The sequence below is a fragment of the Zasmidium cellare genome (assembly GCF_010093935.1).
Source record: "Zasmidium cellare ATCC 36951 unplaced genomic scaffold M409scaffold_1, whole genome shotgun sequence".
NCBI lineage: Eukaryota > Fungi > Ascomycota > Dothideomycetes > Mycosphaerellales > Mycosphaerellaceae > Zasmidium > Zasmidium cellare.
The window spans coordinates 929,519-943,046 of NW_022986945.1; the positions used below are offsets into that span (position 1 = coordinate 929,519).

General features: G+C 52.9%; 2 protein-coding genes across 2 annotated transcripts; one reads left to right on the forward strand and one right to left on the reverse strand.

Annotated features, from left to right (window-relative positions):
* Positions 1–3,765: 3,765 nt before the first annotated feature.
* Positions 3,766–5,403, reverse strand: M409DRAFT_62018 (uncharacterized protein; the record flags this gene model as incomplete). The annotated part of the gene is made up of 1 exon (XM_033814983.1): positions 3,766–5,403. The coding sequence occupies one exon, from the start codon at positions 5,401–5,403 to the stop codon at positions 3,766–3,768; it is 1,638 nt and encodes a 545-aa protein (XP_033674636.1).
* A 330-nt stretch (positions 5,404–5,733) lies between these two features.
* Positions 5,734–13,326, forward strand: M409DRAFT_16022 (uncharacterized protein; the record flags this gene model as incomplete). Its single annotated transcript, XM_033803457.1, has 1 exon — positions 5,734–13,326. One exon carries the CDS (start codon positions 5,734–5,736, stop codon positions 13,324–13,326), a length of 7,593 nt encoding a protein of 2,530 aa, XP_033674637.1.
* Positions 13,327–13,528: the final 202 nt, after the last annotated feature.

Below are 13,528 nucleotides of genomic sequence, written 5' to 3' on the forward strand. Positions count from 1 at the left end.
CGGTGACCGGCAGGATCAGACCAGCGGGCACCTCAAGAATTTAATGGTCCTTTCGTACCTCCTCCAGCTCTGCACCCCATACTAGTAATCTGGAGAGAAAGCCATCCAATGTCTTTGGGGTCCCTTTGCCCAAAGATAGCCCGAGCTGACAAGAAGTGGCTGCACGCGCGGTGCAGTGCTTTCATAAAAGATCGTCGTGGGCCAGAAACGGAGGGGCATGGCACGGGCACCATTGTACGAAGGATCAACAAGCATTGATTGACAGAATAGCAATGGCCGCGCCCGCAACGGTCGTGGCCCTGTGCACATGTGAATGGACAGGGGTTGCGCATGATATCTACCGGGTGGAACCAAGTCCGCGTCAACTGTCGACGCTTCGCATCAAGATACGAGGGTTCTGCAGTATCTGTTCGGCATACGCTCAATCTGTTTTATGCGATTCTCATTACGAGTCTCACGACTCATGCCGAGCTTTCGCAGAGGAGCTTGAGCGTTTTGGGCGTCGAGGCGAGGGACGTTCATTTGCTCCCTTCCTTCGCGTTGCTCACTCACGGCAGGAAATCCTGTGCCGGCATGGCGTCCCATTCGCCTTCCAAGCTGGCGAGGAATAATGAGAAACGCCATCTTCTACCTCCGGCACGGTCAGCTCCGATCACGCACGTACTTTGCCTCGCTATAGAGTGCAGCTGAAGCTCGTATATTGTTTTTCACTAGCTGAAGCTGCATGCTGCGAGGAATGCTTCTGGCATCTACATTTGTCTGCTCAATGATCAGCATGCTCACGATTTCTGATCTCCTAGTACTGCCGTGGCCGTACTTCCTGATGGTGGATCTCGATGGACTTGCTGTACACTTCAGCAGTTGCCCTGAACGAAAGCCGACGCCGGGGACAAAGGACCACATCAAAGCGTCAACGCTATTGACTTACAGTTTCCTAGCGTCCGCTGTCACTCACGTTAGCCTTCAGGTCTCAAACTTTACTGATCACAGCATGGGCTTACCGCTTCACCGGTAGAAGGAACAAGCTCCCAATAATCTCATCAGGCACAATTATCGAGCCGGGATTCTGTGCAGCGAACTTTCTTCGGAGACTCACTCACCGCACATCTATCGGAACAGTCCTTGACTTTCGCAGTCCTCATCAACCACCAACTTCTGTTTGTTGATGTGCTGCGACACTGCTCCATGCGGGATAAAACCCGAGGCTCTGCAACCGTCTTCAGCCCCAGGGTCCGGCGCGGCATGCAGCGTTACGCTCCTTTCTCCTTAGTCTTCGCCCATTTCTACGGGAAACAGCCTGGCTCTTCGAATTCGACATGATGTGCATGATAAGACGGATTCTTCTTGGCCGAGTTGCGTTGACGCACGCATCTGTGTCGCCTATCTGAGTACGACCGCTAAGGGGAAGCTACGACGAGATCAAGATGAGATCTTGATCGATGCATCGTGATTGTCTATGCCCCTGCCCGCAAGAATGGCTTTCAAAGATATGTTCAAACATCACCATCAAAGAAAACACCAGACCGCCGGCCGAGCATTCTCCCAGGGCCCACCAAGGGCCAGGCCTACTTGCGAAGATCTCGACACCGATCCAGAAAGGGGACTGCCCTCGCTGTGCTCGGATTTTGCTGCTCGTCTTGATGCGATCTTCATACATCTTCACGGCATGGATCGCCTGGGGGATCTGCATCAGCCTTGATGATTGATCATAGACCAGTTGCTGCAGCTGGCTAGCGACTTCGTGCCAACTACGTTGTACGCGTAAAACCCAAGCTCTTTGCTTCACCGTTACATCAACCACGGCGCCACCGCACGGCACTGCATTCTGGAACTAGGAAAAGACGTCCCGCACAATAGTGCCAATACACGGCACTCCCAAACTGCACAAGTGTCGAGCTAGGCAAGCCGAACTTATGTATGCCACGTGAAGGCCGCGAATTGCTGACAGGCCTGTGAGGCCGCCACGACGAGAGACCGTTGCGTTGATTCGTAAGTGGTAGCGAACTCCTTTTTTCGACTAACGTGTTGGTACTCCTATCACCGCGAGCTGCGAAGTACGCTCTTCAACTTCGTCACAAAGATCCAGAACGAAGGAAAGGATCCAGAACACGAAAGGATGCCACTGTGGAAAGTATGAAGTTTTCTGCTCTTTGTACATGTTTGTCTGTCATATGCAACATTTCTCACTCATCCGAAATCCCATCTTATCCAAAATCTCATCCACCGTTGAGCACAAACCCGTCGTCATCATTAAGCAATGCACGCTTCAAGAGAACCCCAAGACTCCAAGCTGGCGTGGCAAGCAAGAATAGCCAAAACACTCATCGTCTTTTCATCGTCAATCATTTCCACGACTGGGCAGCGCCAAACGCCATTCAGAAATGCCACGAAGGATCACACATCCCAACGTCTGAGACACGACACCGCGAAAAACGTCCCGACTCCCAACTCGTATCCTTCAACGGCCGGCATAAGACAGGGTCCAGGCCAGACCCGACAGCTGGAGCCTGGACATGTCATCGACGACGACTCGTCTTTCCGTTACAAACGTTCCAAAACAAAACCCCTACACTTTGGTAACTAGCGATCCCTCATTCACAGTTGCCTTTTAGGGCTCCGATAGCGAGGCATGGTCGATACTTAGTATCCCAACTGCACCTGCCCTCGAGTATCGTCAATGGAAGGCGATCGCTTCCTCGGTCGCTCAGATGCAAGGTGAAGTTTTCGGAGCCAGCGATCGTTCTGCGAGTTCAATCTCTCGAGCCAGCGCTTCGTGCGTTCGGGCAAGGAGTTCTCGGCTGGTGGGCCGGTGTAGGTGATTGTTCGCGTGGATCTTTCGTGGGCGGGCATTTTGAAAGAAGAGGGTGCGATGAACTCCTCTTAATTTGTGATCGAGTTCGATACGGCAGCCCGAAGAGGAAGTCGATGCAGATGTAGCAGGGCTTGCTTGGCTGGTGAGAAGAGCGGGAAGGTTTCCAAAAACCTCCTCACCGTCTTTCGAACGACTATATACTGTCATGTTTACAAAGACCTGCTACAGTACACGTAGGTACGCTGATGAGAGACAAGATACGTCATTCCATTCTTACCGCTCATCCGCAAAGTTGCGGTCCCCTAGAAAATTGAGGCTGTGGTGGAACCCGCTTGCATCCGGCGGAGTATGTGTGGTTGGAACAACACCTCGAAAATCCAACAAACAGCGACACCCATCCAACTGGGTCAGAATGGGATCTGCGAGTTGAGTAATTGCAGCCAAGGTAAGGGGTGGCTGTGAAGGAGGTGAATTCGCGGCGCCAAGGTCACCTCCTCTTGTGGTATCAGAGGATCGGGGATACAGGAGATGGACAGCAAACGGAACGGAATAGGGAGAAATACAGTGGGGACTTGATGCGAATTGACGTGGAAGTGTTGGATTGTAACTTTTTGGTATTGGTGCTTTTCGTGACAAAGAGCCGTGGATTCCGAGTCGAAGTGCTGACCGACCGTCAGCACGAGATCGGCTGTCATCGTCAGCTTGTGTCTATCCTGCTCTCCGTGATTTCCGCTGTCTCCAAAATCATCAGGAGAGTCTCTGTCACGAGACCATTGATTCTCGAAGTAAGAGTCCTCGCACCTGCGACCGCAGCCGCATGCTTCGCTTTCGCTTCGGTCATCTTGGTTGTATCCATCACTCCGTCACTCCACCCTTCGTGCTCTTCTCTCCTGAAATATCTGTAGTCGATGAGGGTTGTCGCAGGCCACTCAGGTCTCTGTTCAGCCACAATTTCAAGTCTCATCCTCGCCCTCGACGAGCGAGAAGTCGTATGTCTTGAAAATCTCCTTGAAAGCCTCTGCATCTGCAGACTCCTGGTCATGGGGCTGCACACAGTCCATCCAATGAGTGCGCTTCTCCAAACCAAGCAGCTTGCCCAGGACTCTCCTCCCGAACTGAAAGTCGAATCGTAGACTCTTCGGCAGTGGCAAGACGATCTCCTTCTCTCCAGACTCGGACCAGATCATGGCCTTGAAAAAGTCGCCCTCCTCTGCAGCTGCGATATCTTCTGGTGTCTTGGCGAACTTCGGGTACTTGAGGTTCTCTGCCTCCACGTCGAAAGCTACTTCGATCATGCTCTTCTTAACGAGGTCGGCTGGCATTGGAAGAAATTGCCAATGCAAGTGCCTGCCCTCGTCTCTGTTGATCTCGAAAGTGACTGCACCCAGCTGCGCCTCTCCCTCCTCGCCAGTCGACGACTTTGCAGTGATGAGTGAGTGCAGCGAGTCACGATACCGCTGCATCTCAGCCTTAGCCTTCTTGGCGTTCTCCTCGTTCTCGAACGTCGTGAAGGTAGCGGCATGCTCCATGGGTATGATAAGCATGTGGCAGGGGTGCTGGAGGACGGGGAACGTCTGCGCAGTGCTGAGCGGACCCTTTGCGATGGTCATGTAGGCGTCTTCTCCAATCGATGTGATCATATGGGCTTCAACACTTCGATTGGCGAGGCAGAAGTAGCACTCGCGGGGCTCGTCCTTTCGATACCGATTCTTCTTCTGAGGTCGTCGGTCTTGGTCATGATAGCCAGCACCGTTGCGATCGGAGAACCGCATATAATCGTGGCTGTCTTCTTGCGACTCGCGCGGGCGTTTGAGATTGTTCATAATGAAAGGCGATGCTGTACAGTCCGTGATGTGATCGGGTGGTGGAGCAGAAGGCTCAAGAGAAAAGGCGTAAAGTGCCTTGTGCTTGTGATCGTTGTTTAGTGGAGCCAAGCTGATGAATCGCGTCACTGATCGTGGCGGTGGTCCCTCGTGAAAGAAGGGCTCACGCTCATATGAAGCGTGAGAAGCTGAGAAGTGATACCGTGGCTTCAGTGTGGCGACGAGATCGCCCAGACTTGGATTGCTTGACGGAGGGTTGTCGAATGTGAGCTTGGATCCTCGAAGAACACCAGCAGGCCAGTCACTTGTGATGAGGATGTCCGCGTCTTTGAAGTCCCTGGCACTTTGGACGTACTTGTCAGTGTAAGTTGCCACGTACTCATTCATCTGATCGTCGAGACTCGTGGCATGTGCGCCGCCGATCGCCACAAGCTTGAAGCCGTCAGAAGTCTTCACAGAGACTTTGCGGCCGAGAACGAAGAGGTTAGGACAGAGTTCGCCTTCGTCATTCGTGAGTCTCTCAGTGACTACGGTTGGCAATGGTCTGTTGCCGAGGGAGAAATAGGTGGTCAACGGAACTTCGATCTCGCCATTGAGGAGTTTGACGAGCTGGTCTCGCTCGTTGTCGGTGGTGTTCGTGGGATCGTTGAAGAGGTTGCCAGCGATGATAGCGAAGGAGAAGGACTGCTTGGTGTGGAGTTTTGCCAACTTCCCGAAAGCATCAGAGAGCTGGCCATTGATGTCGCCCAGGACAATGATCTTGCCCATCGTGAATTATTCCTGGTGGTTGCCGAGATGTTGTTTGTGGATGGAGAGAGACAAAGCCTAAGAGGGGCATCGCTGGCCTTTAGTAGTCCGTCATGAGTCCAAACAATCAGCTGGAACCATTTCAGATTCACCTGTGCATTCATATGAAAAGTCAAGTCAAGTTGACCTGCAGTTTCCGAGTGCATGTGGCTGGGAATTTAAGCGTGTCACGGACCGGCCCTGCGGAAGCTCCCGCCCCCGCAAAAATTGTTGCCGAACCTGGTTCTCGTATGCAGAGCAGCTCGAACTTTTTTGACGACCTTCACGCTGCATGCGCCAGAAGATGTAGCCATGCCGCCGACATCGAGAGGAAAGCCGGCAAAGGCCTACAAGGTCGTCAAGCCGAAGAAGAACACGAAACGCACGACCATATCCACCCGCAACCACCGCTTCCAGTCCTTCAACGAGCGCATCTCGAATTTGAAGATCGATCCGGTTCGCCGCAAGAGACATGTGGACGCTCAAGAGGAGGCAGTCGAGGAGTCACATACACACTTTGGGTCATCGCTGGAAGAATGGAGGGATACAAACCTTTCGCATACGTTCACGACGTTTGCGAAAGAAGTTGCGCCGCTATGCGATAATCTGCCCGTCGTTCTCTACAACGAGAACAAGATCATGGACCTTTTGGTCAAGTACATCGACAAAGGCGACGCACTTGCGATGGAGCCAATTCTTACTCTGCTGGCGAAATTTGCGCAGGACCTGGACGAGCGTTTCGAAAAACACTTTGAACGTGCTGTGGCCACTGTCACCTCTGTCGCGGCCAAGCACAGTGATTTCGCTGTGATCGAATGGAGCTTTACCTGCCTCGCATGGCTGTTCAAATACCTCTCGCGACTGCTAGTCCCAGATCTCAGACCCTTGTACGATCTTCTGGCGCCGTATTTTGGCAAGACTACGCACAAGCCGTTCATCATTCGATTCACGGCAGAAGCGATGAGCTTCTTGCTCAGAAAGGCAGCAACAGTGTATCAGCGAGATTCTAAACCTCTGGACACACTTATCGAACATATGCTGAGCGACCTCGAAGCTACCAAGGAGAGCTCTTCCTTGGATTTGTACAAGCAGGGTGTTATGACTTTGCTGACGGAGGCAATCAAAGGTGTTCAAGGCGGCATCCACAACAGTGGTGCCGTTGTACTGCAGAGCTTGTTTAAGCTTGCGGGAGAGTCATCAAAAGCTGGTAGCACTGTTGTAGGGGAGACCGTTACGGGCACTTTGACGAGCTTGATACACCATTGCAAGTCGAGTACTTTTCAGCCTGTCTTGGACGGCCTGCTCGCCTACGTGAGTGACAGTGCACCTTCGGCGACCGGCCCCCACATTTCCTTCTGCTCAGACCTTCTCTTCACGATCGTATCCGTCCGGAAGGGTACCCGGGTCTCAGACTGGAAGAAGATGATGCAAGCGGTTCAGGAACTGATCGCCCGGTGTGATCAACTGCCGGGCTCTGATGAGCGAGCGAGGACGTCGGCACTTGCTTTGCTGTCAGTATCTCTACAAACTGCGACAATTGACGCAGTACTGGCATCGAGGAAGACGCTCGAGATTGTACGGGGCGGCAAGTGGCAACCGTACTTCCTCCGATTCTGCGACATGGTCGCACGATTCGGTACTGAGCGATTTCGCGAATTTGTCCTACCGCATTTCCAAAAGTTTGTGCTTGACCACGCGCAGACAGGGGATGATGCTCTGTACTCACTCATCCCACGTCTTGCCGGAGGAAAGAGCGATTCAAAGCTCAAACCATCGCCACAGATGGTCAAGTCTTTGCAAGAGACCCTGGCCGATTTTGCTCAAAACAGGAGCCAGAATGGCTCCACGGAAAGACTCGCTGAAGCAAACCAAAAACTTGCGGCGTTGCCATATCTCGCTGTCGACGGACAGCATTTGACGGCAATAACAAATCACCTTCTGACAATCGTCGAGGCTGCACTAAGGACTCCCAGGGACGATCAACCGCAGTTTTCTGACTTTGCGCTCGGTGCGGCTTTCCACCACCTTCTCGACCACGCCGGCAGTGAGCCGTCTTTGCAACACCTTTGGCCTCAGCTCTGCGGGAGCAGCAATGCCTTCATTGGCCGGGAACAGTTCTGGACGAACCTGCTCCGCTATCTCAAGCTGGTCAAACCTGCGCAAACCGAACATTCCCAAGTCGCCACCCTAGAAGACGCCTTAGTGGCGTGCCTCTCCATGCCGTCCCACTCAATCCGTCAGGATGCAATTGATATTCTGCAAAAGCTTTATCAACTGCGGGGTGAAGACGCCCCCAGTGTGCTGTCCATCATAGCAACCATCGAGTCTGTGCCCGTTTCCCTCGATACCAGCCGGACCATCTCAATGAACATTCGGCGACTGGTGCCGGAATATGCAGCTTTGGCAAACGGAGATCTGATGAAAAGAGCCATTCCAACATACTGCTTCGGCCTTCTGCACGTCCACCTCTCTCAAGCTTGGGAAGACTCCATGGTGGCTTTGTCCGCATTCTCGGAGGAGAAGGCTGGCGAAGAGGTCGTGATTTCCATAGCAGAATCGTGGCTCAACGGCAAGCCGGACACCGAACCAGATGAGTCTGATGCCCCTTCGTTCATGGACATAAACTCGGACTGGTTCAAGGTATTTTCCGATTTTGAGTGTCCAAATTTCGCCAGGAATGCGGCCATTCGAAAGCAGGTATTCGAGGAACCCATGAGCGGCGTCTCATCGGCATTGCAAAAGCTGTCGCATGACTTGCGACCAGTATCAGTCTTCACAGCGACTGCACGGAACCAAGCACTCAATGTACTGGCCAAGATTCCTCATATTGCCGAGAAACGTTCACGACTATTGGTGCCTGTGTTGTTGAGATGGGCTGGCTCTCAGGGTGACGATGAAGATAGCGAGTCAACTGCCGAGAGATGGTCGCGTAAAGACCAGAAAGCCATGCTGGGAATTTTTGCACGCTTCGTGAATCCCAGGGTCTTATACAAGTCACAGGAGGTGTACGATGCATTGCTCTCCCTGTGCGCCAACGGCGACGTTGAGATCCAGAGATCTGCGCTCAAGGCCGTGCTGGCATGGAAAGAGCCAGCGGTCAAACGCTACGAAGAGCACTTGCTGAACCTACTCGATGAAGCTTGTTTCCGCGAGGAACTGTCCGTCTTTTTGAGAGATGAAGCAGATGACGAGGACGACGCTATCAGGCCACAAGACCATGCTCAGCTCATGCCGGTCCTGCTTCGCCTGCTATATGGCAGAGCTATTGCTGGTGGAAAAGAAGGACAATCAGGACGCAGGAAAGCCATATTTGTGGCATTATCTCGATTCGGAGAGCTTGCACTGGGACAGTTCGTGGACATTGGACTTGCCGCTGTGATCGATCAAACTGGTGCACCCGGAGAAGTGACCCTGCACAACGCCAAGGCACCCCTGAGACAACAATTTGGTATGCTCAACATGGTCAACGACATGCTGCACGTCCTTGGAGCAGAACTCGAAACGTCCACTTCGAAGCTGATGAGCAGCATATTGTCATGCGCAGTTTGCGCTTCGCAGAGGCTCGAAGACTCCGATCTTGACAAGGATATGTCATTGCTGCGCTCAGTCCGTCAAGCTGCATTGCAGTGTCTTGTCAAGATCTACACGAGCATGACCCCGGCGTCACTTGAGCCTTACGGGACGATCATAGTCAACAAACTGGTCACTTCGCGTTTGAGCACTTTCGTCGCCGAGAATGCTCAGTCTTTATCCGGTCTCCTGCGACTTTTTGCTTCTTGGGCCGAACACGAAACTACTGCACGGATCTTTGCAGCTCAGGGGGTAAGTATGCTCGAGGCCGTCGCACTTCTTCTCGAAGGCCAACACACAAAGTCAGAAGTGCGGCTATTCATTCTCCAGGAGATTGTGGAGAAGTTGACCGAAGAGGATATGGACGCATCTATTCTCCAACCGCATGTCTCCAGCTTTGTCAAAGCTGTCGGGACTACCATTGACCAGCAACCGTCAAAAGAACTCTTAGACGCATGCGTGAAGTCATTTTCCCAGCTCGCAGGAAGAATCACATCACCTGACGAGGCAGCTAATGTCACAAAGACTTGCGGCGGACTGCTAACCAAACCAAACAAGGCAGTGTCACCCTCCACCAAAACCGGCCTTCTGCGGACACTGCTACCTCTCATTGACCAGTTCGCTGTGACTGGAAGAGACGAGCTGTATTCAACAGTCTCGGCACTATTCTCTCGATTGCACGACAGCGAAAGCCGCCTTTTGCTTTCACAAGTGCTCAAAGCCCTGGTGAAAGGCGACGCTTCTCTCTCTGAAGCGGCAAACACATGCGAAGATATGAATGCCATGGGGAACAGGTTGGACGAGGTTGATCATGACCGTCGGGAACGTGCCTTCGCCTGGGTCTACGACGAAGCACCGTCTCTTTCCCTGGCACAGTGGCAACCCATTGTTCACAACTGCCTGTTCTACATCAGGGATCCTGAAGATCGAGTCAACAGATCTAGCGCTTGCCATGCTCTACAGCTGTTTGTTGATGCAGCATCTCAGGCGTCCGAATCGAGTCCGTGGATGTCTGTCCTAGATGAGGCTGTGATGACGGGCATTGAGCGTGGTATGCGACAGACGTCCGAGCTCGTTCGAGCAGAGTACCTTCAGGTCCTCGGTCATATTGTGGAGAAGCTCTCAGAGTGGCCCCGTGTCGGTGGCATGAGAACGCTTGTCGTTGGTGGAGACGACGAGGCGTCTTTCTTCAGCAACGTGCTGCACATTCAGCAACATCGTCGGCTTCGAGCCCTGAGACGTCTTTCTGATGAAGGTTCGAACCTGGCGTCGAATGCTGTCTCGCGTATCTTCCTGCCACTCCTCGAGCATTTTGTGTTCGACCAAATCGAGGGAGACTCTGGCAGAACGCTGGCAGACCAGACTGTGCAAACGATAGGTTCTCTCGCGAAGGTCCTCAACCGATCGGCATTCCGTGCCACGTTTCAACGGTACACCGGCTACCTCAAATCCAAGGCCGAACTGGAAAAGATAGTTTTGCGACTGCTAGGCGCCCTGGTGGATGGTATGCACAACACTTCGACTGGAGACCACAGCAGCTCACGGACCGTCATCGATGATTACCTGCCACCTTTGCTGGAATATCTTCATCAGAAAGATGAATCGACAGTTGATCGACGAATGCCTGTCGCTGTGACAATCGTGAAACTGATGATGGCACTGCCAGATTCAGATCTCATCGCGCGCCTTCCAGCAGTCCTGACAGATGTATGCCACGTCTTGAGAAGCCGTGCGCAAGAAGCCCGTGACCAAACAAGAAAAGCTCTGGCTTCAATTTCGGCGCTGGTTGGAAACAGATTCTTCGGCTTCATTCTGAAAGAGCTTCGAAGTGCTCTCAAGCGTGGTTATCAGCTACACGTCCTTTCATTCACTGTGCACTCGTTGCTCGTTGAAGGGAAATTTGAACCAGGCGATCTGGATGAGTGCCTGCCCGATCTTATGCTGGTCATCATGGACGACATTTTCGGTGTCACTGGTCAAGAAAAGGACGCGGAAGAATACAAGAGCGGCATGAAGGAGGTCAAGAGCAGTAAGAGCTTTGACACGATGGAGTTGCTCGCCAAGACCACGCTCGTGCCCAAACTTGGTGAGCTCGTGAGGCCTATCCGATCTCTCTTGTCCGAGAAGCTTGATCTGAAGACCGTGAAGAAGATCGACGAACTCCTGGCGCGTCTTCGCAAGGGCTTGGATCAAAATCCAGCATCTGACAGCAGAGACATGCTCTCGTTCTGCTGGGAAATTGTTAGTCGTGTCTACGCCGAGGAATCAGCCAAACCTGCGGAAGAAGCCAAGGTTGACGAGCGAGCCAAGAGGTACCTGATCCAGCCCGAAGAGCCCAAGAAATCGAAGAACAAGGGTGCTACGACATCTTATCGCTTCAAGCTGATCAGCTTTGCCCTGAACCTCCTGCGCAAGGTTGTGCGGCGGCATGAGGACTTGCAGACTCCTCAGAACATGGCTGGCTTCCTACCAATGGCAGGCGATGCACTTATCCAGGGACAAGAGGAGGTCAAGCTTTCAGCTATGAGGCTGTTCTCGACGATCATGAGGGTACCGCTCCCCCAACTTGAGGCCAACGCTCCGGTATACGTCCAAGAAGCGGTCGCCATCATCAAAGGAGCGCCAAGCATGAGCACCGACGCGGCCAAAGCTGCTCTTGAGCTCATCACGTCTGTACTCCGGGAGAAGCGCTCAGTAGGCGTCAAAGAAAAGGACGTAGCGCTTGTGCTCAAACGCATCAAGACGGACATTGACGAGCCAGACAGGCAAGGCATCATCTACAAGTTTCTGCGTGCTACACTTGGCCGCAAGATTGTCATTACTGAGATGTATGAGACGATGGACGAAGTTGGCAAGGCCATGGTGACTAGCCCCGACCGCAACATCAGAGAGAGCGGAAGGGGTGCGTACTTGCAATTCGTCATGGAATACCCACAAGGCAAGGACAGATGGCAGAAGCAGACCTCATTCCTGGTCGGCAATTTGCAATACGAGCATGCCGCGGGTCGACAAAGTGTCATGGAGTTCTTGAACCTCATGCTAGGCAAGATTGGAAGCGAGGTACTGGCCGAAATCAGTTCGCGGATTTTTGTGTCCTTGTTGCCAGTGTTGATTGGCGACACGGATGATTCTTGCCGTGACATGGCTCGCATCCTGGTTGCTAGACTGTTCGAGCACGCTGGCGATGCACAGCTCGCTCAGTCCCTGTCTCTGATGGACACCTGGCTGAAGAAGGAGAAAAAGTCGACTATCAAGGGCGGAGCATTACAATGCTGGGCAGTGCTGTTGCGCACGAGGCAGTTGCCATTGAAGAGACTGGATGGCCTCCGTGAAAAGATAGAGGATATCATCTCTGACTGCGCTGAGGAGGACACCATCGCCGAGCCACAGGTCATCCGAGACAGCCTCAGGACATTTGCCGTTCTGGTGGAGACCGCGCCTGCGGTAGGGTTCTCCAAAGCTTCAGTAAATCTGTGGCAAGCCATACAGCGCATCCCGTCATCCGACGATGTGGAAGTACAGGAGCACGTTGCTTCTCTGCTAGGAACATTCTTCACGGATGTTGCGAGTACATCCTCGAAGACTGCCGACGGTCTTGCAGGATTGCCCCTCCGAGGCTCAGGTGGTCTAGAGATTGGTGCAGAAGACATGCGTCGCCTTTGCAGTGTCAACCTGCGCGCTCTCCGAGCAATTTCCTTGGCCACAAGCCAAACTCTTACGACACAAATTGTGCGCAATCTGGTGTTTATGGGCCGATGCTTTGCTGCTAATGAGATGCCTTGGACCGACCACAATCGGGAGAGCGATAACGAAATTGAGGCCGCTGATGAGGACGAGGCAGAAGAGGATGCTGCACACGCTGAGAGCGATAACTCATCTGCCCTCTCTCACCTCCTGCGTCGACTATCGTCCATGCTCATGGCCGACAAGTTTTCCATCATGTCCCGCACGGCGACATTGCAGACTCTCGCGGCCCTTTTGCACCAGTTGACTTCTATCCCCAACTTGCAGACTGTTCTCCGACCACTCTACGCTCTCACAGACCCCAGCGTGCCGAAACCACCTGGCGAGCTGCACAAGGCGTTGGAAGACAAGGCAAACGAGACCCTGGAACTGATCCAGAAGAAGATCGGACCTGAAGTCTATGTCTCCGCTCTAGCGGAGACTCGAAGCAAGACGAGGGAGAGACGAGATGAGAGACGACGAAAGAGGCGAATTGAAGCTGTCAGTGAACCGGAGCGATGGGCCAAGGACAAGAAGAAGAAGTACGAAGGCAAGAAGCTCAAGCAGAAGGCTAAGGGTATGGAAGCTAGAGGGAAGAGACGGGGATGGTAGTAAGTCCATTGGCAGGTTTGATTGTTACAAAAGCATGTGTAGTTTTTCGATGCATAGCGTGGGCGCCTTGCTGACTAGCGTGCATACTATGGGTCCTTGCATACAGATAGAGATGAAATCCTAGAACGACTACAAGCAATCTTCGACATCGCTTCACAACCATCGTTGCGCCATTCTCGTTCAGGCGCCTCTAAAATGTAGA